This window comes from Capsella rubella, unplaced genomic scaffold (assembly GCF_000375325.1).
Source record: "Capsella rubella cultivar Monte Gargano unplaced genomic scaffold, Caprub1_0 scaffold_8, whole genome shotgun sequence".
Lineage (NCBI taxonomy): Eukaryota > Viridiplantae > Streptophyta > Magnoliopsida > Brassicales > Brassicaceae > Capsella > Capsella rubella.
This window is the reverse complement of record NW_006238916.1, coordinates 11,991,923-12,015,360: the sequence shown is the minus strand read 5'-3', so window position 1 is coordinate 12,015,360 and position 23,438 is coordinate 11,991,923. Positions and strand designations below refer to the sequence as shown.

The 23,438-nt window shown below is 38.3% G+C and overlaps 9 protein-coding genes across 11 annotated transcripts; 6 read left to right on the top strand and 3 right to left on the bottom strand.

Moving 5' to 3' along the window:
* The first annotated feature begins 689 nt into the window (after positions 1-689).
* On the top strand, positions 690-2,312 carry LOC17875368 (ubiquinol oxidase 2, mitochondrial). The gene is made up of 5 exons (XM_006280654.2): positions 690-882; positions 1,010-1,203; positions 1,286-1,414; positions 1,513-2,001; positions 2,253-2,312. The coding sequence occupies exons 1-5, from the start codon at positions 690-692 to the stop codon at positions 2,310-2,312; spliced, it is 1,065 nt and encodes a 354-aa protein (XP_006280716.1).
* A 370-nt stretch (positions 2,313-2,682) lies between these two features.
* On the top strand, positions 2,683-5,095 carry LOC17874895 (serine/arginine-rich splicing factor SC35). Of its 2 annotated transcripts, XR_002834626.1 has the most exons (9): positions 2,683-2,829; positions 2,940-3,018; positions 3,145-3,224; positions 3,309-3,375; positions 3,587-3,745; positions 3,930-4,124; positions 4,207-4,462; positions 4,550-4,668; positions 4,848-5,095. XR_002834626.1 is itself a non-coding variant. In XM_006279608.2 (8 exons), the coding sequence occupies exons 1-8, from the start codon at positions 2,754-2,756 to the stop codon at positions 4,553-4,555; spliced, it is 918 nt and encodes a 305-aa protein (XP_006279670.1). In that variant the 5' UTR covers positions 2,683-2,753; the 3' UTR covers positions 4,556-4,824. The 2 variants fall into 2 exon arrangements, 1 of the variants encoding a protein (XP_006279670.1); XM_006279608.2 differs by lacking the exon at positions 4,848-5,095 and having other exon boundaries at positions 4,550-4,824.
* A 129-nt stretch (positions 5,096-5,224) lies between these two features.
* On the bottom strand, positions 5,225-6,949 carry LOC17876021. The gene is made up of 2 exons (XM_006281912.2): positions 5,992-6,949; positions 5,225-5,897 (listed from the first exon to the last, which is right to left on the bottom strand). Exons 1-2 carry the CDS (start codon positions 6,861-6,863, stop codon positions 5,258-5,260), a joined length of 1,512 nt encoding a protein of 503 aa, XP_006281974.2. The 5' UTR covers positions 6,864-6,949; the 3' UTR covers positions 5,225-5,257.
* Positions 6,950-8,212: 1,263 nt separating this feature from the next.
* Positions 8,213-9,617, bottom strand: LOC17876563. Its single transcript, XM_006281180.2, has 3 exons — positions 9,350-9,617; positions 8,631-8,787; positions 8,213-8,465 (listed from the first exon to the last, which is right to left on the bottom strand). The coding sequence occupies exons 1-3, from the start codon at positions 9,524-9,526 to the stop codon at positions 8,323-8,325; spliced, it is 477 nt and encodes a 158-aa protein (XP_006281242.1). The 5' UTR covers positions 9,527-9,617; the 3' UTR covers positions 8,213-8,322.
* Positions 9,618-10,008: 391 nt separating this feature from the next.
* Positions 10,009-14,250, top strand: LOC17875784 (protein LNK1). 2 transcript variants are annotated; one of them, XM_006280131.2, is made up of 8 exons: positions 10,009-10,215; positions 10,767-10,894; positions 11,185-11,708; positions 11,821-12,130; positions 12,434-13,045; positions 13,201-13,334; positions 13,520-13,655; positions 13,749-14,250. In XM_006280131.2, exons 2-8 carry the CDS (start codon positions 10,871-10,873, stop codon positions 13,848-13,850), a joined length of 1,842 nt encoding a protein of 613 aa, XP_006280193.1. In that variant the 5' UTR covers positions 10,009-10,215; positions 10,767-10,870; the 3' UTR covers positions 13,851-14,250. The 2 variants fall into 2 exon arrangements, with proteins under 2 accessions (XP_006280193.1, XP_023639961.1); XM_023784193.1 differs by lacking the exon at positions 10,767-10,894.
* Positions 14,251-15,152: 902 nt separating this feature from the next.
* On the bottom strand, positions 15,153-16,749 carry LOC111830990. Its single transcript, XM_023784212.1, has 4 exons — positions 16,487-16,749; positions 16,062-16,179; positions 15,588-15,735; positions 15,153-15,497 (listed from the first exon to the last, which is right to left on the bottom strand). The coding sequence occupies exons 1-4, from the start codon at positions 16,691-16,693 to the stop codon at positions 15,284-15,286; spliced, it is 687 nt and encodes a 228-aa protein (XP_023639980.1). The 5' UTR covers positions 16,694-16,749; the 3' UTR covers positions 15,153-15,283.
* Positions 16,750-16,804: 55 nt separating this feature from the next.
* Positions 16,805-18,706, top strand: LOC17876270 (release factor glutamine methyltransferase). Its single transcript, XM_006280577.2, has 3 exons — positions 16,805-17,646; positions 17,937-18,182; positions 18,444-18,706. The coding sequence occupies exons 1-3, from the start codon at positions 16,894-16,896 to the stop codon at positions 18,576-18,578; spliced, it is 1,134 nt and encodes a 377-aa protein (XP_006280639.1). The 5' UTR covers positions 16,805-16,893; the 3' UTR covers positions 18,579-18,706.
* A 238-nt stretch (positions 18,707-18,944) lies between these two features.
* Positions 18,945-19,934, top strand: LOC111831510 (40S ribosomal protein S28-1). The gene is made up of 2 exons (XM_023786123.1): positions 18,945-19,047; positions 19,532-19,934. The coding sequence occupies exon 2, from the start codon at positions 19,533-19,535 to the stop codon at positions 19,725-19,727; it is 195 nt and encodes a 64-aa protein (XP_023641891.1). The 5' UTR covers positions 18,945-19,047; position 19,532; the 3' UTR covers positions 19,728-19,934.
* Positions 19,935-20,795: 861 nt separating this feature from the next.
* Positions 20,796-22,733, top strand: LOC17875546. The gene is made up of 7 exons (XM_006281267.2): positions 20,796-20,908; positions 21,724-21,851; positions 21,944-22,006; positions 22,082-22,129; positions 22,250-22,303; positions 22,383-22,443; positions 22,534-22,733. Exons 2-7 carry the CDS (start codon positions 21,762-21,764, stop codon positions 22,578-22,580), a joined length of 363 nt encoding a protein of 120 aa, XP_006281329.1. The 5' UTR covers positions 20,796-20,908; positions 21,724-21,761; the 3' UTR covers positions 22,581-22,733.
* The last annotated feature ends 705 nt before the right edge of the window (positions 22,734-23,438 follow it).

Here is a 23,438-nt window from a genome sequence, read left to right as displayed (position 1 = left end):
ATGATAAGATGTATCTTTTAAAATTGTCAAAGATAATTAACCCTATAATTAATGAGTTTAAGAAATATTGCACTTAAAAAATATGACAATAATAATTTGATTAAAAATAGTTTGGGTACTAATTATCATAATGTTTTAATCAAGTGACTTGAAATATTTCTAAAGAAAAATACCAAACACAAATTGTAACCATTTATTACAAGCAACTTCCTCCTCTTTTAGGCTTTAACCGGACTTTTCTCAAGACAGTACAATTAAGCAGAATTAAACCAAACCAAAACATATTGGAACAGGAAGGTTCAGTCAAAACCAACATTCACGTGCTGCTCTGAACGTCACTTCAAGATTCCGACAACCTGAATGTGCGCATTCGTTCATGTACTCCTCCTCCTCCTCATTTCATTAACATTACAATAAAAATATTTCTTAATACTAAAGCAACAGTTGGATATGAGCCATGTGTATTCAGTAGCATTCGACACGAAACAGCTGATTATCACGTCGTCCTCGATATTTTTGTCTTCTAGTTTTGTCTTCTAGTTTTATCTACTACTTTACTCACTAATCTAGTATATAGTCTTATCTCTGAAGAAAAAAGACAGAGTTGAAGCATTTTTATTCAGTCAGACAACAAACCCCTTACCTCAGAAGTGAATCCGTAAGTATAAGATAAGAGGGAGTACCGTGAGATGAGTCAACTCGTTGCGAGAACTGCTTTACGAGCTCTGCTTCTTTGCGGCGGAAGAACCTGTAACATGTTGGTGAGGTCTGTTTCCTCCGCCTCCGTTATTAAAATTCGGGATGAGATAACAAAACCAATGCAAATTCATGATTGGTGCGGCGTTTTTGGCGGTTTCAATATCGGTGCTAAGCATGTGCAAGGTGTGCATATTTGTAGATGATCCTCATATGTATTACAACTTTATAAAAAAATTGTACCTGGCACCAAAAAAGAAATATAAAGTGATTAACATATAACTATGATTTGTATATTCTCAATTTCAAGTAGGGAATCTCAACTTGAAGTGGAGGGAGATGAGTTCTGCGTCGGCCATGGAGAAGAAAGGTGAAAACTCGACCGTGAAGATCAAGGATCAAAACGGCGGTGGATCGGTAGCGGTTCCAAGTTATTGGGGAATAGAGACAGCAAAGATGAAAGTTACTCGGAGAGATGGATCGGACTGGCCTTGGAACTGTTTTATGGTAAAATTATATACATCCCAAATTTACGTTAGCAATTTAATATGTAGTTATACATATATGAAGTATGTAAATTTTTGAACAGCCATGGGAGAGTTACCAAGCAAATTTGTCGATAGATTTGAAGAAGCACCACGTTCCAAAGAATGTCGTCGACAAAATAGCTTACGTTACAGTCAAGCTCCTCCGTATTCCCACCGATATATTTTTTCAGGCATGACCCTCGTTACAATTTAACATTCACTTCTCATTCAAAATGTCTTACATTTTTCTCCCTTAAATGACTGTTAACTAAATGTTCTGTGTCAGCAGAGACGATATGGATGCAGAGCAATGATGCTAGAGACGGTAGCTGCAGTCCCAGGAATGGTTGGAGGAATGCTTCTCCACCTAAAATCAATCAGAAAATTCGAACATAGTGGCGGTTGGATCAAAGCATTACTTGAAGAAGCAGAGAACGAGAGGATGCATCTAATGACGATGATGGAGTTAGTCAAACCCAAATGGTATGAGCGTCTTCTAGTGATGCTTGTTCAAGGGGTTTTCTTCAACTCTTTTCTCGTTTGTTACGTGATTTCGCCGCGATTAGCTCATCGGATCGTTGGATATTTAGAAGAAGAAGCTATACATTCTTACACGGAGTTTCTTAAAGATATCGATGATGGGAAGATCGAGGATGTTGCAGCGCCCGCTATTGCTATTGATTATTGGAGATTGCCTAAAGATGCTACGTTGAAAGATGTTGTTACTGTGATTCGTGCTGATGAAGCTCATCATCGAGATGTCAACCATTTTGCTTCAGTAAGTCTTGAAACACAAACTCTATGACAAAAAATACTTCATTTTTCCAGGTCCAATTCAACCAAACAATCTATACATTCAATTAGGTTGGTGATACTAAAACAACAAACGATCTAAATAGTGAAGTCAACTAAATTTGGTTTAGATTCGGTGCGTAGTTAAAAAGTAATGGTTATATATACACGAGGATTTGTTATTTTTGTGCTGTGTACTTGTGTTTGTGAGATGCTAACAATGTGAGTTGTTTGCAGGACATTCGCAATCAAGGAAAAGAACTGCGAGAAGCAGCAGCTCCGATTGGGTATCACTAACCAATTTCAAAGAGTCTTCTACTTGGGAGTTTTTCATACGAATCTTGTTGAATGTACTAAAAACATGATTTAAGAAAAGTGTTGGTAATAAAAAAAAAAGTTTCATATTTATAAAATTGCGTTTTAACCGTCCCAGCCGTTTATTAATTGCACGATCGATTAATCAGTCACATAACGCTGCTTGCGTTTTGATCCTCTGTTGTACTAATTGCTGTTTAACCGGTACGAATCAATATGTCGGTACCATCCGGTTCGATATTATCATCTTTCTACTTATAGCGCTCAATACGGGTATAAATGTAATTAACAAAAACGAATAGGGGCAAAGTAAAATAAGAAGCCAGTCCACCGTCGTATCTAGTAGATTCCATTGTTTCGTCGTGAGACCAGTTTTAACCTAATTTTTCACTCGCTCTCTCTCACTCCGCCGGCGGGAAAACCATGTCGCACTTCGGAAGGTCAGGTCCACCGGATATCAGCGACACCTACTCACTTCTCGTCCTTAACATCACCTTCCGTAATCTCTAAATCCCTCTAATTCTCTCGAACTCGTTACAATACTGTTCATGGTCACTTGTGAACTGGGTTGTTTCTAAGAGATTAGGGTTTTTGTTGCTTTTTGTATAGGTACGACTGCAGATGATCTCTATCCTCTATTCGCAAAGTATGGGAAGGTCGTTGATGTCTTTATTCCCAGAGATCGAAGGTCCAATTCTTATCTTCTCCCCTTCTTAGTGAGAATTTAGGGTGTCTTTGTTTCTGTTTATATTGAAATCAGTCCGACTTATTTTTCTTTTTTCGTATTGAATGCTTATTGTTGTGTCAATTTTAGGACTGGTGATTCGCGTGGCTTTGCATTTGTTCGGTATAAGTATAAAGAGGAAGCTCAAAAAGCAGTGGAAAGGCTTGATGGTAACTTATCCCAATCTTGTTGTATTCTTTATATATGAGTTATATGCACTTGGGTGCCTGAATTTAACATGACTTTTGTTTCAGGAAGAGTTGTTGATGGCCGGGAAATAACTGTTCAGTTTGCGAAATATGGCCCAAATGCTGAAAAGATGTAAGCTTCTCTCTTTTGCTTCGACTGTTCAAGTTTCTTCTTCAGTTGTTTTTTGGACTCCTAAAGTCATTATAAAGATTTTTGTCTGATCTAATTTGTTGTTTACTCTTAATTTTCGGGAGGTCACAATGAATGTTTCCTCTTTAGACCTCTATGAAATAAAAATCTGCATCTTTTGTTGTATCTTGATTAGTTCGTATTTTTATGTCAGTTCCAAAGGAAGAGTTGTGGAACCACCACCAAAGTCACGAAGGTCAAGGAGCCGTAGTCCTAGGAGGAGCCGTAGTCCTAGGAGGAGTCGTAGTCCTCGGAGGAGCCGTAGCCCGCCTAGGCGCCGTAGTCCTAGAAGAAGCCGCAGTCCCCATAGGAGGTGAAGTTTCTTCTATAATCTGAATGAGTTTGTTCTTTAATCTGAATTCTTTTGATGATAAGGGGATTAATGGTGATGCTATTACTCAACTAGCTTTCGTTACTTGATTCATCACAGTATTCCATCTCAGACCAAGAACAGTATATGTTTGAATAATTCTCTAATCGAGTTATATAACATCCAGGTCCCGAGACGATTATAGGGAAAAAGACTACCGGAAGAGGAGCAGGAGCCGAAGCTATGAGAGACATGAGAGGCATCAGGAGAAGGGTAGAGATCATCGTCGGCGCAGTAGGTCTCGTAGCGCCAGCCCAGATGACAAACGCAGAGTCAGAGGCCGTTATGATGATGCTAGCCGAAGTCGCAGTCGCTCCTTGAGGTTTCTTCCATTGTGAACCTCTCGTCATTTGTTCCACATCACAATCTAAAACATATCCTGATTTCAACTTTTTGACATGCAGTGCATCTCCTGCTCGCCGCAGCCTCAGCCCTAGAAGTTCTTCCCCACGAAAAGCCTCTCCTGATAAGCGTAGCAATGAGAGGTCTCCGTCTCCTCGTCGCAGCCGTAGCCCAAGAAGCCCTTCTTTGCAGAAAGCCTCTCCTCCTAAGGAGATGTCTCCTGAAAGGCGTAGCAACGAGAGGTCTCCATCTCCTTGTAGCCCTTCTCCCGGAGGCAAAGTTGCTGCTGCTTCTCGAAGCCAATCTCCTCATGCTGCGGTGGGTTACAAAAAGCATAGTGCTTTGGATGTGTATCACGAATGAAACTTGTTGTCTGAATTGTGCTTGTTTACATTTTGTTTGCAGGAATGATTGCCGCCACTTGTGAAGGATGCATGGTGTATGAAAAACATGTTTGCTTGTATTGATGATGTTTCATCCTCAAGCACTGGAACGTCTACCCTCTGTAGTATTACTTGCTTTCCGTAGGTGCCCGCAAACTACTGACTGTATCTTTGTTTCTTGTTATCTTTCGGGTTTAGTGTCTATGTGGAAGGATTATTAAGTGTCTGAACCGCCTTTGACTTGTTTGTTTGAGTCTTCTTCGATTTGGAATTCATAGCATGCTAACTCCATTCCCATGGCTTGTCTTGGATTTTTCTAGTCTGGTTCGAGAAAAGAATTGACTTGGAAGATGGCACAACCATGTTGAGATTGTAGCTGTTGATGCTGTTTAAGAAACTGTAGATGGTCGATGCTGTTTATGAAACCGTAGATGATTGATGCTGGTCACAGCATTCTGCTAAACTCTCCCTTCGGTACATAGTAGCATTCTTGTGTCTCTAACTTGTTGCCCAATGCTTAGAAGGGCACGGTTCGTTGAGATTTGAATCTAAGTTCAGTTGAGTTTCACTCATTGTCTCTCTTCTGTTTAAGATTCTGATCAAAAGTAACTAACACAGAAATGAGATCACAAAGAACTAACTTGCAGTTGAATTTGTTTTGGTCTGTCTTGAGTAAGGTAAAGTTGAGTTGGCAAAGAAACCGAAAAAATAGCATGTTCTTGTTATTTGGTTAAGCAATGGTGAGATTAAGAAGCTGTGTAAACTCCAATCTTCGAGTCTCATGGTAAAAGGTCTTATACTTATTTGGCCAATAAGTCAACCAAATACACCCTTTAATCTCCCACTCTATTTTTCTCCCCAATGCTCCTTTTCCAATCTTCCACACCACACTCTCACCATACTCATCCCCTGCAAATATAACGCCCCCTCTCCTCGTAAATGACCTATACGCCCTTGCATACCTATCCTTGAACCAAGACCTCGGGCTCATTATCGAAAACCGTGATGGCTTTGTTGAGAAAACCTCTCTTCCTCCAACACTGCTATCGTACAAGATCCAGTTAAGATTAGCTGTGTAGCCTAGCACGGATTGCTCGAACTTCCATGGGGTCATTGTCATGGTGGAGGCTTCACGTCCAGCGACCCTTAGGCCTAGGGAGTTTGGTGGGTCGAAGGAGCCTTCGATGGATCTCTCTACTTCAAACTCTCGGCCCGGGTTGTTTGATGATTTGCTGACTGAAACGCTTATGAAATCGGTTTGCAGTGTAGGAGTTAGTTGCAGAGAGATCCTTGATGGGAAATGCTTTTCGTGCTCTCCTGCTCCTCTTCTCGACATCAGTTTCTCGTTTACAAGTTTTATTACATCGTATCTGCATCCATTAGTAATGAAGTGCTTATTGGTAGTTTAGTTACCCTCGTTTATTACAAAATTGTCTAAATTGACAGTCAAAATTAAATGAGTACCTAATGTTGTCAATCTTCACGATCACATCGATCCACCTGTCTCTAACTACAACTTTGTGGTTGAATTGCATCACACCTTCAAGCTGATTAAACTTGAGGGAGAAGGACAATTTTGAATCAGCCGTTGGGTTGCTCGATCTCTCTACTTCCATGGCTTCAACGGGACAATACAATTGCACTTTCCACAATTCATAAGCCGAAACGGCGTAAGAGAACAAAGGAGTTGTTGTGGTCTTTGTGGACTGACAACGACGCTGCTCAATGATCCAATTTGTAAACGCTAGATTCACCGTTCTCATCCACTGCTCTTCCAGATTCGACCCTAGAAGCTTCATGAGAGATATAATCGCTTGCCTTACTTGACAAGTAACCAAATGGTTCTTGAGGGTATTGAGGCAGTTTTCACGGAGATACAAAGGAGCTTCGTAGACGCAAACGACGAACGAGAGAGTGAGGATCACAGCGTTGAATATGTCATTGAGACAGTCGATCTTCGATGAACCGGGGTTAGGGATTTTGATCGTCGAATAGGTAGAACTATTAGGTGTATAGGTTAAGATAGCTTCGACGAAATTGAAGAGAAGAGAGATGATTGTTTGTTCATCGAAAGGGTTTGGTGAGTCTGGTTTGATGTTGAGCTGCTGTTTAGTGGTCCAAAGATACAAAGGAGAATGATTATTGGATTGCACGATGATGGATAAAGTGAGAAGTTTAGGGTTAGGGTTCTTTTGTGCTATGAGACTAAGGGTTGGATTCGGGAAATCAGAAGTGGAAGGGCAAATGCAGAAGGAAAGAGAAGTTGTGCGCCATTTGGTAATCTGTGGGATGTTTTGTATCCAAGTGAATACATCAGGGAACTTCTCAAACATCATTTTTTTTTTTTTTTATGTGTGGTTGTGTTTGAGTTTTGTAAGCGTAGACACGTATATATAGATGCACGTTATACTGCATATGTACGTTAAAGGGGATCACGAACATTGAATCATGTGCAGGATTTAGCAAAAAGAAAAATGAAGTGATAAGCTTAAAATTTGCTAAAAAGTGGAATAATAAACTTGGCCATTTCGTAGGAATATGTATTTCATCTATGAAATGGTTTGGATATACTCGTGCGTGGTGAATGATTATTATCGTAACTATCACCTCAATGTGACAATAATATACTGTAATTGGTAAATTACTGATATGTAATTTTGCCATAAATGGAATGCTAATTTCATTTACTTCTGTTAATTGATAATTTGATTATTACTAATGGAACATTTTGAAGATGCCACCTAAAACCTAACATTATAGTATTTTATAATATTATTACGAAAATATAATTTTTAGTATATGGGAAATTGAGTTCTTCTAAAAGAGTATGATAGAGATGGTTTACTGTGCTATGCTATGATATGCATGACAATGGACAAGAGTTGACTAGTAACAGCAAAAAATGAAATTCAGATTCTAAGTCATAATCAGAAAGGATTTATGCATGTTCTTGCTTCTATCCAAAATGTACAAATTAGTATTAGCCATAGTTTTGAACAAAAAAAAATAAAAAAATATTAGCCATATATTCTTTTAACCACTTTCGCAGCGTGAAGTAAACAACCATATGACCTTTTGCATTAATTTTTTTTTTTTTTACTTTACGTATTACTTTGGTTCACCCCCATCTGGTCATCATCTACACGTACGGTGATAGTTTTTACTTTTTAGATACAATCCTAGCTCATTTTTCTTACCTTACTAATCGATCCCTTAAACATAGAAAATTAATATACCTGTAACTGTATACTAATAATTAAGTAAAAAAAGAACAATCAGAAATAGTCAAAAATTCCTTGATTGGTATTTTATCATTACTGAATTTGGTGAATAAATGAAATAAGATAAGCTAAATGAGTTTCTACATAATGAGATAAGTATGCAAAAGGTTCTAGTTCTACCAACAAATTAGATCATTTAGAGAGACACCCACACGCTAAAAACCATGAACCATCACTCTTTCTAATTTGGTCATGATCCTCTTTTTGTGAAATTAGTTAGATACGAAATTGCTTCTTCCGCTGTCATATTAATGCAGTTTCTTGCTCCACACGGCTGGAGATGCCCGTTTCTGAATCTGGCTGGCATCGCAGCACTATCCGGCATGCGTGTGAAAGCAGAGCACTATATGGCATTAAGGCCCATTTCTAAGCTACGGGCCTAAGGCCCATATAAAATTAAGGCAAGAATGAATATACCAAATAACATTTATCTTTTAAGAAATTGTCTCCACAACACACAAGTAGTACAGAACTTTACAAGTGAAAAAGAAAAAGAAAAAAGAACGCATCATCATCAACCATTCACACCGCTTTTTCCCAACCGCTCTTTGCCGCCGAGCGTTTGGATTATAGCTTCCAAGAGTTTAATCTCGTTATCGCGTTTGGAGATCTGTTCTTGCATTCCTCGAAGTTCTTCCATATGCAGTTTGAAAACCTCTGAAAACATGAATGACAAACAATCAAATGTCTCGGTTTCATCAAACCGGAGGATATGAAACGCGTATAAACGTGCAGGTGAGAGAGTGGTGAATCGACTCAAGAAGCTGATTAATCAAAAAGAGTTGTAACTTGTAAGTGAGTGATTGATTATAAATTACATACTTGTGGTGTTCTCTAGCTCTTTCGTGACCTCTAGGGCACGTGATTCAGCAGCCTTTTGAGAAGACTCAGCTTGGCGTTTCTCTGACCGAGCATGAGCAGCAGCTGTAATGGCAGCATCTAGTTCTCTTTCTAGTGTTTGCACCCTTTGCTCAAGAACCTAAAACAAAGCATTGAACAGAGTACAGTGAAAAACCTGGTTTAATACACAAGCAACCATAATTTTGGACACTTATCGGTAAAACCTCAAGGTCCAGCCTTTCCCGATTTGGTGAGCATTTCAAGCAACAATAATAGAGCCTTTGGTGTGATCATTTTAATTTAGGCTTACACCATAAAAATCGAACTAAAAGCTCAAATTTTTTATCCAAAAAAGCCAGAATCATATAATAACAATGTGGTTGTCGCTGATCCAAACAAAGTACTTGTGATCAAGAGATCTGGTTTGGTGATTAAGCATCCATAATTCTAAATTTCTGAGCTCCAGTTCTACCCCAACAATACAATACTACTACTTTAAGTTCCCAAATTCACCATCCAATGCAATTCCAAATTCACACTGAGCTAGAGTACTACTAGAACTACTATCAAATCACCAACGCAATGGTCGAACTATCAAATCACCGACACAATCTCTCGAAATCAAAGAAAATAAACGGAAATTTCAGCCAATTAGCCTCTAAAACATCCAAATGAATCACCGGAAATAGGATTAAACGGACCTTGATTGTTCGAGCTTGCTCGGAGACTAGAGAGGCTCTAGTGAAAGTGTCTTCTTCGACAAAGACTGCTTTCTTGAGAATAAGTTTCTGAAGAGAATCGAGATTTGATGCCATCTCCGTTATATTCTCCAATGATCCTTTCCATCTCTCGTCGCTGCCTTCGATCTGCTCCTCCATGGGAAGAGCTCAAAGTATCTCTCCCGGAGAAATCTTCGCCGGCAAATAAAAAAAACTTGACTCGCAGACCGATCGGAAAAAACAACAACTAAAGATTCTTTGGGCTTTCTTCGGCCCATATAGTATATGATTTTTCATTTTTTATTATCCCAATAGAGCTGTTGTTGTCTTTTAACCGCATGGTAAATGTATGTTTTAATTCGCGAATAAAAAAGCTGATGTCATCATTACGAAGGGTTAGCCAATACGATGATGAGACGTGTCCAGTTTCGAGAACATACTAATGACGTGTACCAATAATAAGACTGGAACTGATAGGATCTCACGCTGCTCTCTCGTCCACAAATTCTGATTTTACACCCCAACCGGCCAGCCCGTTAAATCTTTTGATTGCGTTGACACGTGTCAGTATCATGGTCACTTGTCTTTTGATTCTCCCGAAACAAAAACAATAATTTAAAATTAAAGAAAAAAAAAATTAGGAAGCCTTCATCTTCTTCTGCCGAACATCATCATCTCTAGAAAGTCCTACAAAGGATTTTATTTTTTGTTTTTGTTTATTGGGTTTTTTCGATCTAGCTCCGGTGAATTGAAAATATCGCTAGGATCTGCTGATTGTTTCTGTGCTGGTAAGTTATTTGTATTGGTGAAGTTTTCTGGAGTTGCTAGTGGAAGAATCTGTCTCACAGGTGAGCTTATTTGGTTGAGACTTTAGGGTTCATTTCGAAAGTTTGATGTGGAATCTATTTTCGCTTGAATTTTATTTGATTTTCTTTGGTTCTTATCCGCAATGATTGAGTAGCAGCAGAAGCAAGCTGAGCTGAGGATTTCTCAGATTTGATTTTTTTTTTCTTTTTTTTTCTTTTTGCATTTAGTCTCATTTAATGGTTCATTTAAGTGGATTCTAGTTTGTAATGATCATAGGTTAGCTCGATTTGGTTAGAAATGCGAACACAGAAATGTGAGGATCCGTCTGGTTGAGTAAGCAAGTGAGAAATGGGAAATCTTCTCTTAATACGTTTGCTGTAAGATTTGGCTGTGTAATTTGAGTCTACTTTTTGGATTTATGAATTTTGGAAAGGATGGGTTAGATTTTAGGGGTTTGGATTACAGTTTCTTCTGGATTTTTTTGGGTTTTGATTCTGGATAAGAAAGATTAAGTTTTCCTTTGTGATGGGTTCGATATCTCTTTTATTGGAACTTTCTTCCAGCTGTTTAATATCTTATGTTTCTTATCCAGAACCTGAACTAGTAGTTGGAGTTACATGTTTTGCAATAGAGATGACATATCGGGATAATGTGCATGATTTTAGTGGTGATTAAAGAGTCTTGAAGTTGGGAGGAATGTCGGGCTTGTACATTGATGAGGTGAGTTGAGTCACAAATGATATGTCTGAGTGTCTATGAGACTTTCGTTGTTGCTCTTCTTGTATGTTCCCGGGGGTGTTACTGTTGTGAATCTCTCACTGATAGTGGGTTCAAGATATTCTACAATCTCATACTCTGCTTCTTGTTATCTCTACCACTTAGATTTGTATTAGGTTTTGGGGTTCTTTCTTATATTAGTTGGTTTGATGCTTCCCTAGCTTTTTCTTTCTTCAACTTGCTAATGTTAATTGGTAGCTGAAGTTTTTTCCTATTTTTTTTTCTTTTTTCAGCTAGATGATGATGATTATATTCCAATTGAATTGCTTGGGAACGATGATGGTATAGTTCCAGACTCGGCGTATGAGGATGGTGGTCAGTTTCCAGTTTTAGTTAGTAGCAGGAAGAAACGGAGAAATGAAGATATGGGTAGCGGAACAAACCGAATAAAGAGTAGTACTTTTATCAAGAGGGAGGGCGATATGTTAGGAAGAAATTCATGGCCTAATAAAAACAGTGGTGGCTCTCCGGTGTCAGGCAAAGATGTTCAGGATATCACATTGGAGGATGCAAACATTTCAGATCATGGATTCACTGGTGGCAACGCAAATGTGGCTAAAAAATTCTCCACGGCAGATCCTATGTTGTGTGACAATTCTGCTGCAACACATGATGGAGTTTATAATTATTCCCTCAACAACATTCCGGATGCGGAAAATAATCTCAATTTTTTCGACAATGGAGACAAAGGAAGCAACGATCTCTTCTATGGCTGGGGTGATATAGGAAATTTCGAGGATGTGGATAACATGCTGAGGTAAAACTTCAAATATTCTTATGTAGAATCTTTAACGCTTTGAGGCTCATCATTTATAGGAGAAACATGGTATCATCGTAATGAGCTTACACTTGAATTTTGGGCCCTGCAGGAGTTGTGATTCAACTTTCGGCTTGAATAGTCTTAATAACGAAGATAACTTGGGCTGGTTTCCTTCTGCTCAGCCAAATGAGGAGACAGAAGGTGCGATGACAGATGATTTAAAACCAGACAAAATGTTGGAAAATCAAAGAACCCCTATGTTGCAGGTTGAAGACTTTTTGAACAACAGTGAGTCCAACCATAGTTTGGAAGATGAGTTTGTATATACTGTTGACGGAAGTTCAGCTCAAGGAAAATCATCAGAAAATGTATGTGATTCGAGTTCTCAAAAGACGGATATATTAATGCTCGATGTCGAGGTTAGTCAATTTCATTTTCAGTATTTTTGTGCCTTCCAGGACACATGCCATCACTAGTTAGATGGGATGTTGTCTCTATTGATGATTTTTTCTTTGGCTACTTACTGCATGTTTGGCGTACATTGCTTTTCTATCCTCAGTTAAATTCTTTTGATATGAATATGCTGATTTTTACAGTTTTCCGTCAATGGTGGTTTATGATTTTTGTAGCGGCTAGTAGATATTCTGTTAGATAAATATCTCCAGTGTTAAAATCTTGATATTGTTCCTGCAATCATATTAGTCCACTCTTTTGTTCTACAGGCAAATTTTGAGAAGAATCAGATTGATCATCTTAATCATCTGCATGGGAAAAGTGATGGGTATTTAGATAACAGTTTTTCTTTACAGAATAGTGGTCTTTCCGGGGAAATAAAGGACACAGACCAGTATAACTCTCCCTCCGAATTCCAACAGCAAAGAATTTCATTCTCACATTCCAACTGTGAGCAGCCTGCCGATCAAGTATCAGCATGTGAAAGTAAATCTGGTATCAAATCCGAGAACAAAGCCAATCCTTCCTCTGCTTCAAATGAGTCATACACATCAAATCAGGCACAGTCTGTAGAGAGCTTACAAGGTCAAACGGTTGATGATCAATGTAGGAGGGGATTCAAAACGAGAGTTAACTTGCAGCCGGGGCAAAATATGCCTCCTTCTTTTGCTGCAAGTACTACGAAGAGTTGTAAGACAAACCCCATGGTGTTTCCTGATGCTGCTCCTATCCAGAAGATTGAGCTTGAGAACGACCACAGGAAAGCTGCAGCTGAATTCGAAACATCAAATTTGCAGGGAAGTTCTTGTGTTAGCTCTGTTGTGGATGACATTTCACTGGAAGCAACAAGTTTTCGCCAGCTTCAACAAGTTATAGAACAGGTACAACTTCAATACATAATGGATGATACAGGGGAAAAAGTTTTCCTGCGAGTTCTGTAGGTGATCGGTAAAAACTTGCTGTTCCACTGTGGTTGATATCAAAGTATTTTTATCTTAATAAATTTACATTTACAATTTTTACTTGGTTGCTTCAGTTGGATATTAGGACAAAGCTTTGCATAAGAGACAGCTTATACCGATTGGCAAAAAGTGCGGAGCAGAGACATAATGGTGGAAACAGACAGGAGAAAAGTGCTGGCTCGCATCTCGTGACTGGTGAAACAGACAAGTAAGCTCCACCCTACATCCTTTATGTCCTGTTTCATGAGGCCAACTAATAACTTTAAATAGGGTTAGACTCAAAGTGTTGGACAGATTTAGTAAACTTCTTTAAAAGCTTCTTTCGGGTACTTGTACTCATCCTTCATTTCTTGTAGATTCTAATCTTTGATATCTTTATTTGGTTTCATCCAGGTATGAAGGATTCATGGATATTGAAACTGATACAAACCCGATAGACCGATCCATAGCTCATTTGCTGTTTCACAGGCCCTCGGATTCATCCCTTTCGTCAGATAACGATGTTCTCTCTTATAAATCTCATCCAATGGTAAATAAAACAAACCCTTAAACTCTCACAGAGCCATTTAACTAGCAAACTGAGTCGCACTGTGCCTCATTTTAGTCATTATAACCTCCACAGATTCCTCAGCCCAATAGTAGTCCGAGCCTGAGGATGGAGAAACAAGAGGAAACTCCAAAACTTAGACCCGAAGCAGAAGTTGTAACAGATGACAACAACTAATGATGTCAACTCAAACTGGCTCTTTCACTGCCGAAGCATTCGAGATATGGTTGTTAACATTAATCTCGATTTTGGCTAAGCGAAATTGCTCATGCTAGTTACCAAATCCTGACTGCTTCTTTCATTAGAATCATGGATGTAACACAGTTGTATGTAAGTGTCGAGATTCGGTTTGTACCTGATTGTTCACCTGGTTACTTGAACCGGGTCTTTGAGATATGTTTTAAGTTGTTAAGTAGACGAATGTGTAGAGACGTAGCATTTCTGTAGATAAGGATGTTATTTTTTTTTTCCTTTTTTTGTAATGCCACATAATATCCTGCTGTGTATTTGCGGTTTTTTTAATAAACTATGTATTTAGGGGTTTTCTTTTCTAATAATGATATGATGATTACACAGATATACTAGTGTGCGTTACAGAGGACTCTCTCTCTTCTCTCTTTCGTATCCTTTAGAGAGAGAGTCGAACTTTGTTCTTTAGTCCGCCGTCCGGAAACTCCGGCAAGGCCGTCCGGTTAGTTTTAACCGGCTTCAGCCCAACATCCATTGGCAATTCTCATGCTATGGTTGGTTGGTTCTCTTCTTGACATCTTCTGGCTCTGTTAGCGGAGATGGTCGGTTCTCATCCGGCAAATCGACTTCTACATGCGGTTTGGCCGGCGTAATAGTTGCTTTTGTTTTGAATCGGTCTTAAACTGATTGTTATAGTTTGTTTTTACTTTTTATTATCTTTAGATTTTATGGTTTTTTTTAATAAGCGCCTCATATCTGGTTTGGGGATTAGTGTTGTGTGCCTTAAATCTATTAATCTCTGGCTAGATCTTTTGAAGATTTCGAGTTACAGGAATCGCTTAGAGATGACATCTCTATTTTGAAGGAGCGAAGAATTTTCCGACGCTTATTTGGATTTCCTTATGCTGTTAACTATCATGAATCTTTGATGGTTAAGCTTCCGTGATTACCAAAAGAATCACAATACAGTTCGATTGTTTTTCGACGATGATTCTCTCACCGGAATCACTGCTCAAACAGCAGAGGTTGTTATCGGAATCCTTCTGATTACTCATCTAACACGTATTGAGGTTTATCCTCTTGATGACACGTGTTTTTAGATTGAGTCAAAAGATCAAAGATGATATTTCTTCTCAGGAGTCGGTGTTATTTTGGTAGGCTCTGGTTTGGGCCTCAACTTTTCTGTAATCTCTTAAGAGGCTTGTATGTTGAACTTTGTATTGTTCGGATGTTTAATATAATATTTCATTTGAGAAAAAAAAAAAAAAAAGATTACACAGATATACTACAACATTCCGAAAGCAATACAAATTCCATTAATTGCGTAGATTAAGATTAAACTTTGTGTCACAAGCTACGTTACACAAATTGGATTTGGATGGTACAATGTTGTAGAAGGATAAAGAAAGTTTTGAAACATTCTAATCGAAAGTTTGCCTAAGCTGCATCTCGGTTTCACTTTTCCAAGAAGCATGAGAGGACTGTCCTCTCATTCTTTTGCTCTTCTCTTTGTCTTTGATTGTAGAGCCTTTCTTCTTAGCGTCTAAGTCTGGTAGAGGCCGGTCACCACAAATCGGGCATACCATTCCTCTTGTGCTTGTATATGTTTTTGGTACACCGCATTGCAAACACATCCTAAACTCATCAAAGAAATCCTAATTCAGCGAACAATGTGCAAATTTAAATTTAACAAAGAATAAAGAAGAGACCAAGGTTATTCATTACCTCAAGAGATCTGCTGATTCTTCTGCGTTAGGAATGGTTGCAGTAGCTATCCGCTTCTCTCCACTCACTGAAGATGGTGGTGCATCTATATCGTTTCGTACTCTCTCGTGGATTCCTACTAGTTGAGGTTTTGCTTCCATGACAATACCTACAAGCCATTGAGGGCAATACTCCAAACCCGTCAATGCTTAGATAGAGAGAATACAACAGTTCCATAAACAGAACTGCGAAGCTGGATAGATAGAGCTTATAAAACAAAGTGCCTGGTTTTCTCAATGTTAAAGCTTGAAGTACCAAAACATGCTTCTAGAGCTAAAATCCAAATTTCACATCTATATTCTAGTTACCACCAATATGTAATCTTGTGAACTTTAAAACAAAGGAATGTGAATACTTCAAATATCATCAAAAGATAAACCATTTCAAATTCAAAATAACCAAAGTGAGACAAAGATGCAAACAAGCTCGTACTACCTTTTGGCTTAATTTTCTTCTTTTTGCGACTAATACGATTTGCATGCTCTGCATCTCTCGCTGAAGCTTCTTCATCCGCTTCTGTACGGTTGTTTAGAAACTCCGGTGGCCCTGAAATCTGCAAAACCAAATAGAAGCAAAACCTCATTAATTATAAGCTTTTCCAAGTAGGCAATTAGTTCATAGACTTGCAAGGCCAACGAAATCTAAGAGGTTTTCACTATCAGCAGAGCTCTCTAAATGTTCAAATCCCGAACCTACTCACTCTCAGAAACCCCTTAATCTCAATCACATCAATTTACAGATGTAAGTGACTTTTCTTCTTCCATAATATGAAATCACTCAATTTCGTCGCGAATCTCTTCAGCGAAAACGAGAAATTCGATGAATTATGGCGTTTTAAGAAGATTAAGGAGAATGATGACCTGAGAGAAAATATCGTTAGCTGAAGGAAGGCCGGAGTCTTTAGCGGAAGAAGCAGATGCAGAGAAATCAAACACAGAAGACGATTCATATCTCCGAACACCATTGTTACTCTCATCTCCGTCGGAGTTCTCGTAATCCTCAATATTTCTCTCTTCCGCTTCATCATCTTCCGCAGAAGAATAGCCTTGAAGCAGCGTCAAGCTCATCTTCTTCCAAAGTTCCGATCTGTCGCCGCAAAGAACAACTTTTGTTAATTGATGCTTTAGCCCCTTAAAAATCAATCCTCTCGGTTCCCATAACCCGGCTGAAGCCAAACCGGAATTAAAGTCTGCTATCCCGGATTCTCCGGTTTAGCTGGGAATATTTATAAACCGATTTGGTCTGCTGGTGCGGCAAAAACCTTGAAATGATAAGAATCTTCCCGAGTTTACGGTTTACTCCTCTGCTCTCTGCCGCTAAACCTTTTTGCTCATCTTCTCCGACGAGAGAACCACAGCAATACGCGTCGTGTGTAGAGGCTAAAACTGCTCCGGTGCCTAATTCTCTCAGTATAACTCCCAAGACTCCACTGTTCCTTAGAACGCCGTCTCACGCAACTTCTCTATCGGAGGTTTGGAAATGGCACGATTGGGCGAAAGATCTTGCCTCATCTGTAGAGGAATCTTCGAAGAATTCTGAAGATAGCCTTGACCCTGTTATACTCCACCGTGAGCTAAAATGGCTGATCGAAGACTCGATCATAGACGATCCTTTGGTGATTCTCCACAGAAGTGAAATCGCGGACGGCGGCGAGAAGAATGTGAAATTGAGAGCGTCATTGGCGGAGCTGTACGATTTGTGGAGGCAGAGGATCGAGAAGCGTCGGCCGTTTCAGTACGTCGTCGGATGCGAACACTGGAGAGATTTGGTGTTGTGCGTCGAAGAAGGCGTTCTAATTCCGAGACCAGAGACGGAACTGATCGTTGAAATGGTGGAGGAGCTTGTAACGAGCGATGAACAGTATAAGAAAGGTTGTTGGGCTGATCTCGGGACAGGGAGTGGTGCAATTGCGATTGGCATTGCTAAAGTATTGGGAAGCCATGGGAGAGTTATAGCTACAGATCTCAGTCCAGTAGCGATCGCCGTCGCTGGCCACAATGTGCATAGATACGGCCTTCAGGTTAGTTGATTTTCATGTTATAACTATTGTGTTTATGGTATTCTCATCTTTCAACATCAAAATAGTGATGGACTAATGAATTTGAAGCTTTGCTATATATATATATATATATAGTAAATTGTCAATTGAACAACTTTTCTTGCATCATTCTTTAGTTTGATATCTTCTCATAGTATATTTAATAGATGATTGATGTAAAGGGAAGGATCATGTTTTTGATCCCTTGAAAGATTCAGCTTTGTGTTTTTATTCTCACCATTGTGATTTGTGATAAAATCTGACTAATCTAGGGGATGGTTGAGCTGAGAGAAGGATCTTGGTTTGAGCCTTTGAAAGATCTCGAGGGACAACTCGTGGGGCTTGTGAGTAATCCACCATACATACCAAGTGATGACATTCCAGGTCTACAGGCTGAAGTTGGTAGACATGAACCGAAACTTGCATTGGATGGTGGTTTCGATGGCACCGATAGCCTTCTCCATATCTGTCATGGGGCTTCCCGGATGCTTAAATGTGGTGGCTTTTTCGTGTTCGAGGTACCTACCCTTTTTCACTCTCTTTCCAAATACGTTAGTAGGAAGATTCAATTGGTTTCATATGTTTCTCTCCCATCTAGAACCTGCGAAGTTAGTATTGGAAGAAGATTAAGATTACTACTTAAAAGATAAAATATGGGTTGGTCAATAACTCAATGTTCATTATACCTTCACTTGATTTGAAGATGTTTTGCATTTGTACTAATAAAATATATCATGTCCACCATGAATGATTGATCCGATTGGTTTATGATGATGCAGACCAATGGAGAAAAGCAAAGCAAGATGATCGTTGATTACATGATGACCAATGATCTCAAAGACTATTTCTCTGATTTGAAGATAGTTTCTGATTTTGCTGGAATCAATCGATTTGTGACTGGTTTTCGTCTGTGAGGATATTACACAACTCGCTGTGGTGAGCTACGTCCCAATACTTGTAGACTGACAAGTTAAAATTACAGTAAATCTGTACTAATTGAACTAAAATAATTTATGGCTTGGTTATCTTCATTTCCATCAAATCATGACCTAGTACACTCATACGAGACCATTGTAATATAAATTTTTTTTTAAAAAAAAAAAAAAAAAAAAAAACAGCATTGAAAGTGATCCAATATCATAGCTGGGTACTTGTCAGTTGTCACTAGTTGTGTGTTACGTTAGGTATTTTAATTGTAGTCTGATACGAATATGGGCTTTTCAGCCCATAAACCCATATGAGTTCACATTATCTCGTAGGTTTGGCCCATTTGTGCTATATAACCACTAATAAATTCATTTTTTCAGCTTCCTGCATTTAGGGTTTTGTTTAGCAGTCTCGATTTCGCCTAGCTTCCTGAGCTTCCGCCGCATCCGTCTACAGGTTCGTTCATTGTACCATTGCTTTGATAATATCGTCGTGCCTCCAGTCCTTACTCTTAACATGCCCGTAGAAGCTACCTGCGATGTTTGTATAGTTTGAATTTCTAAGATTTCTCCCTGTTTTTTAGTATATTGTTGTTCGTTCTACAATTTTTTTTTAAAGTAACACGCTGCTTGATGATCGATCTTACGAGTAGAAGATTTAGTTGAGTTAGATAAACCATGAATAGATGATGATCTGTGGAACACGGGAACAATATAGTTAATTCATTAGTTTTTATTTAAACTCTCTTGTGCAGTTGTGCTGTGAATTGATTCTAGTTGCAGTGCTTAATTTGTACGACCTTTTGGGTGATTTCAGATTGTTTTGTGTTGATTTAGTGATTTGGTCTGTTGAACAGTAACAATCATCTGGTTCTTTCATATTTCGATTTGAGCTGAGATTAGTATGAAGAAGTTGACATGCCACTTTTGTATGTATGCAGAATGGATTCTCAGATCAAGCACGCCGTGGTCGTAAAGGTCATGGGCAGGACCGGTTCTCGTGGTCAGGTGACTCAGGTTAGAGTTAAGTTCACTGATTCAGACCGCTACATCATGAGAAACGTGAAAGGACCGGTCAGGGAAGGAGATATCCTCACTCTCCTCGAGTCCGAGAGAGAAGCTAGAAGACTCCGTTGATTCCATTCTCTTACAGATGTCTTCTCAAATTTTACATTTTGTGATGGTCTCTTGTTTCTTGGTCTTGTAGTCCAAGTTTTTTTCCTTCTTTCTTTTGCTGCTTTGTTTTTAATTAATTACTTGAGGTTTTGTTAAGACAAAGTTTGAATCTAGGAATGAATCTTTTATAAAATCATGAAAATGAAAATGTGCTGCTATTATTCTCAACCAAGTGAATCACGAATAGGGTTCTGTTTTAACAATTTTTCCCACGACGTATCCTATATACTTAACAGCTTTTACATCGTTAAAAATACTTTAATTGTAATTTAGTAATCTGTAAACATGATTGGTTGCTTTTTTTTCCTTTTCTTTTTTTTTTGATTGGTTAATTAATTGAATTATTCTTTTCTTATCTTTTAACAATGAATGACACATGTCGCCCAAAATATATTAATTTAAAAAGTGTCACTAATAAAAGAATATAGCATGAGGGAAAAAACATATGATAGTGGTGATGTCCCAAAATTGATTGCAAGTAGTGGTTGTTGGCTGGAGGCCAGAGGTGGTGACGGCTAAGAACCGGAGGTGATAGACGTGGCTAAAGGTGGTGGACGTGGCCGGTGGTCGAGGCTGAAGTTGGTGATAGATAGTCGGAGGCCGAAGTTGGTCGTCGATGGTCCAAGGTCGGAGTTGGTGGTGCCCGATTGCCAAGAAGTAGTAGTTGGTGGCCTATAGTCGAATGAGGTGGTGACCGATGGTTGGGGGTGATGGTAATAAGGAAGTAGGGGTAGTGATTATGAATACACATAGTATATATTGTAGTTTATATAGAGTATATCATTTTTTAATGGTTGTGTGTATTGTGTCAGAATGACATTATTTATTAACAGATGAGATGAGGTATTAAATAGATCCCACAAATGTGAAAACCTTCGTCTTCAACGGTTTAATAGATTTGTCAAACCCAAAAAAGAATATTAATCACGTGTTTTAACCTTCGTTTAGTTAATCATAATTACCAATTTAACCCTCGTACCGCGTTTCTTTCTTACCCCAAATCATATCTCTCTCTATCTCTGTCTCCCACACATCATCTCTCCTTTATATTTCATTTCACATTTCTCAAGATCTCCCCATTGACAACAACGACGAACTCAGAGGGAGCCATATCAATCCTCTTCTTCTTCCTCTTCCTCCTGGTGCGTTGAATCTCGATCTCTTTTTTTTTATAAACCTTCACTTATAGGTGTTTCGTTTCTTCGTATTCTTATCTCGATGTTGATGATGATGATCTTCGATCGATTGGGATTTCATTACTCTCTACATCGTTATGTCATTTTTACAATCTTGTATACACATGAATCTGATTGTTTATCGCTAGGGCTTTGATTGTGTTAGCTCTCTGATTTGAGTTTTCATTGTGTCATCCACTTCACCGTCGGTTTTGTTGTGATCTGATCTTTTGGCGTTGTTTTTGTTGGATTTTGGCTTCTTATAATCCTTGTCTATATGCATTGTGGAGATCTGATTCATATATATCCTTTTTTTGGTTTTGATTTCAATCTCGGAATTGATTTGATTAAAAAGTAGAATCCAAACTCTAAATCTTATGTATTACCATTTGTGATCCCTCAGTTTTTTTTACATACATAGAGATCTTTTGAAATGAAGTATTATATGAGATAAGCTTTTGGAGGCTTTGTCTATTTTATGGAGTATACACTCATTTGTGTATTCAAGTTTGGATTTTGTTGTGCTGCCTCGAGTTTAATAGGTTGTTCATAGCTAGGCTCATTCATGATCTTGAGCTATACACTATTTCAGAGCAGATGTTTGGGCACAGGATTATGGAACTAGTATCAAATAGGAAGCATATCAATTGAACAATTATTAATTAGCTTCCTTTAATTGATGTTTGTTTTTCATTGATGAACCCTGGAGAATCCGCTTCTGTTAATGGTTCATGAGTTGTGTGTATTTGTTAAGTAATGTCGTGTGATATATATTTGTGCAGCATATTTTTGGTTTTGGTGGCGTTGAGACATCATCATAATGTCTAGCGCAGGGGATGTGAAAGACCAATCAGTGGAAGGAAACCTCACCAATGAGGCTGAGAAGTCAATGCCATCATCACAGCAGGAGGTTTCCATCTACTTCTCACACTATATAATGATCAATAAACATAACTTAAGATGATGTCATGATCTAACTCTTTCTTTAATTGCATTGTGCAGGAGGCTGCTGTAAAGAAGAAGTATGGAGGGCTCATGCCAAAGAAACCACCACTCATTTCCAAGGTAGCTTATTATCTGGTCTAATTTGGAGAATTTTTGGTTTTTAGTCGATCTTCATGAGATGTGATTTTATATCAGGATCATGAGCGAGCATACTTTGACTCAGCTGACTGGGCTCTTGGAAAGGTAATATTTTGAAAGTTTGGTTCCACGAGTGTTGTCTTTTTTGGGTTGTCATATATAAGATGTCTCTAATGGTAACACTCTCTCAATTCTCACGGTGTTCTTATTAAATGTCTAAAACAGCAAGGTGTTGCGAAGCCAAAGGGACCCCTTGAAGCTCTTCGTCCAAAATTACAGGTAACTGAACTTGAAACACGTTTCAGCTGTTTTCTCTGTGGTTTGATTCCAATTCTAAGGTCTTGTCCCGCTTTTGCAGCCAACACAGCAACAGACGCGTTACAGGAAGTCTCCAATGACTCCATCTGAGGGTGGTGAAGGTAATTTTCTTCATCTTTCTGATCATCTTCCATCTCAAAGAAATTTACAGACTTGCTGATTGGTACTGTTGCTCTGATATCGTATTACAGATGGAGGAGCTGCTCAGGCTGAGGGAGGTTCAGGCAATGAGGCGTAGAGAGATTATGTATGAAACCTCTTGTGTAAGAATTCTGTTATAATCAGATATTTGCTGTCCATTTAAAACATCAGAAATATGGCTTTCACTAAATCTTACTTGATCGCATTACGGCAGCTTTGAAAATGATAGTTTAGCCCTTTCGGTCTGGAATCTCTGGCTATATACCTAAACAAATTTTATGAGAAGCCTTCCGAAAGGCCTAAAAATATATGATATATATATATATATCTCTCGTCATGGTTAGCTAAGTTATCATGACTCCTGAATCCTGATTGAAAAATGATGCTACCAAAAAAAGCGCGATAACATTAATGTTAGGAGGCTAAGTGATAGTCGTTTTCTCCATGCAAATGAAGATATCTCATATGCGAGTTAGTAACACGATGGCCCTAGTTAAAACTAAAAGTAACAGATTTCTTTTCTCTAACGTGTGTACTGTTAATATATACTATTATAGGGGATTGTTATTTACTTGGTAACTATTATTACTCTTTTCACTATCATTAGGCTAATGTATATTCATTTATTACTGTGTCGTAGAGTTTTCCTAAACACATGTTAATCTTAGATCATCTAAACATTCTCAAACGAGTATATTTAACTAGCAACTATATTTAGATGATCATGGTTAAATTACTATTCGTATTGATATATTAAGTGATGTTTTAGGTTTATTTTTTCATTTATTTTATTTTATTCTAAGTGATGATTTCGAAATTAATTTAGTCATAAAATAGTATGTAATATACCCCATCGACATTATCGTTAAATTTGTAAATACGTATTTTCATCATATTACATACTATTTTAAATATTTGTAGGATTCATTTGCATTTTTGGAAATTAATGATAAGA

Bases quoted from the DNA above. Each gene is read 5' to 3' on its own strand.
- LOC17875368 (XM_006280654.2), top strand. From the start codon at position 690: ATGAGTCAACTCGTTGCGAGAACTGCTTTACGAGCTCTGCTTCTTTGC. The intron at 883-1,009 runs GTGTGCATATTT...AATTTCAAGTAG, and splicing joins CGGTGCTAAGCATGTGCAAG to GGAATCTCAACTTGAAGTGG. The intron at 2,002-2,252 runs GTAAGTCTTGAA...AGTTGTTTGCAG, and splicing joins ATGTCAACCATTTTGCTTCA to GACATTCGCAATCAAGGAAA.
- LOC17874895 (XM_006279608.2), top strand. From the start codon at position 2,754: ATGTCGCACTTCGGAAGGTCAGGTCCACCGGATATCAGCGACACCTAC. The intron at 2,830-2,939 runs GTAATCTCTAAA...CTTTTTGTATAG, and splicing joins CGTCCTTAACATCACCTTCC to GTACGACTGCAGATGATCTC. The intron at 3,376-3,586 runs GTAAGCTTCTCT...TTTTTATGTCAG, and splicing joins GGCCCAAATGCTGAAAAGAT to TTCCAAAGGAAGAGTTGTGG.
- LOC17876021 (XM_006281912.2), bottom strand. From the start codon at position 6,863: ATGATGTTTGAGAAGTTCCCTGATGTATTCACTTGGATACAAAACATC. The intron at 5,898-5,991 runs GTACTCATTTAA...TAATGGATGCAG, and splicing joins GTGAAGATTGACAACATTAG to ATACGATGTAATAAAACTTG.
- LOC17876563 (XM_006281180.2), bottom strand. From the start codon at position 9,526: ATGGAGGAGCAGATCGAAGGCAGCGACGAGAGATGGAAAGGATCATTG. The intron at 8,788-9,349 runs GTCCGTTTAATC...GCTTTGTTTTAG, and splicing joins AGCAAGCTCGAACAATCAAG to GTTCTTGAGCAAAGGGTGCA. The intron at 8,466-8,630 runs GTATGTAATTTA...TCATGTTTTCAG, and splicing joins AGAGCTAGAGAACACCACAA to AGGTTTTCAAACTGCATATG.
- LOC17875784 (XM_006280131.2), top strand. From the start codon at position 10,871: ATGTCGGGCTTGTACATTGATGAG. The intron at 13,046-13,200 runs GTACAACTTCAA...TGGTTGCTTCAG, and splicing joins TTCAACAAGTTATAGAACAG to TTGGATATTAGGACAAAGCT. The intron at 13,656-13,748 runs GTAAATAAAACA...TAACCTCCACAG, and splicing joins CTTATAAATCTCATCCAATG to ATTCCTCAGCCCAATAGTAG.
- LOC111830990 (XM_023784212.1), bottom strand. From the start codon at position 16,693: ATGAGCTTGACGCTGCTTCAAGGCTATTCTTCTGCGGAAGATGATGAA. The intron at 15,736-16,061 runs GTAGTACGAGCT...AATGGCTTGTAG, and splicing joins GAAGAAAATTAAGCCAAAAG to GTATTGTCATGGAAGCAAAA. The intron at 15,498-15,587 runs GTAATGAATAAC...TGATGAGTTTAG, and splicing joins GAATCAGCAGATCTCTTGAG to GATGTGTTTGCAATGCGGTG.
- LOC17876270 (XM_006280577.2), top strand. From the start codon at position 16,894: ATGATAAGAATCTTCCCGAGTTTACGGTTTACTCCTCTGCTCTCTGCC. The intron at 17,647-17,936 runs GTTAGTTGATTT...TGACTAATCTAG, and splicing joins TGCATAGATACGGCCTTCAG to GGGATGGTTGAGCTGAGAGA. The intron at 18,183-18,443 runs GTACCTACCCTT...ATGATGATGCAG, and splicing joins GTGGCTTTTTCGTGTTCGAG to ACCAATGGAGAAAAGCAAAG.
- LOC111831510 (XM_023786123.1), top strand. From the start codon at position 19,533: ATGGATTCTCAGATCAAGCACGCCGTGGTCGTAAAGGTCATGGGCAGG.
- LOC17875546 (XM_006281267.2), top strand. From the start codon at position 21,762: ATGTCTAGCGCAGGGGATGTGAAAGACCAATCAGTGGAAGGAAACCTC. The intron at 21,852-21,943 runs GTTTCCATCTAC...TGCATTGTGCAG, and splicing joins TGCCATCATCACAGCAGGAG to GAGGCTGCTGTAAAGAAGAA. The intron at 22,304-22,382 runs GTAACTGAACTT...CCGCTTTTGCAG, and splicing joins CTCTTCGTCCAAAATTACAG to CCAACACAGCAACAGACGCG.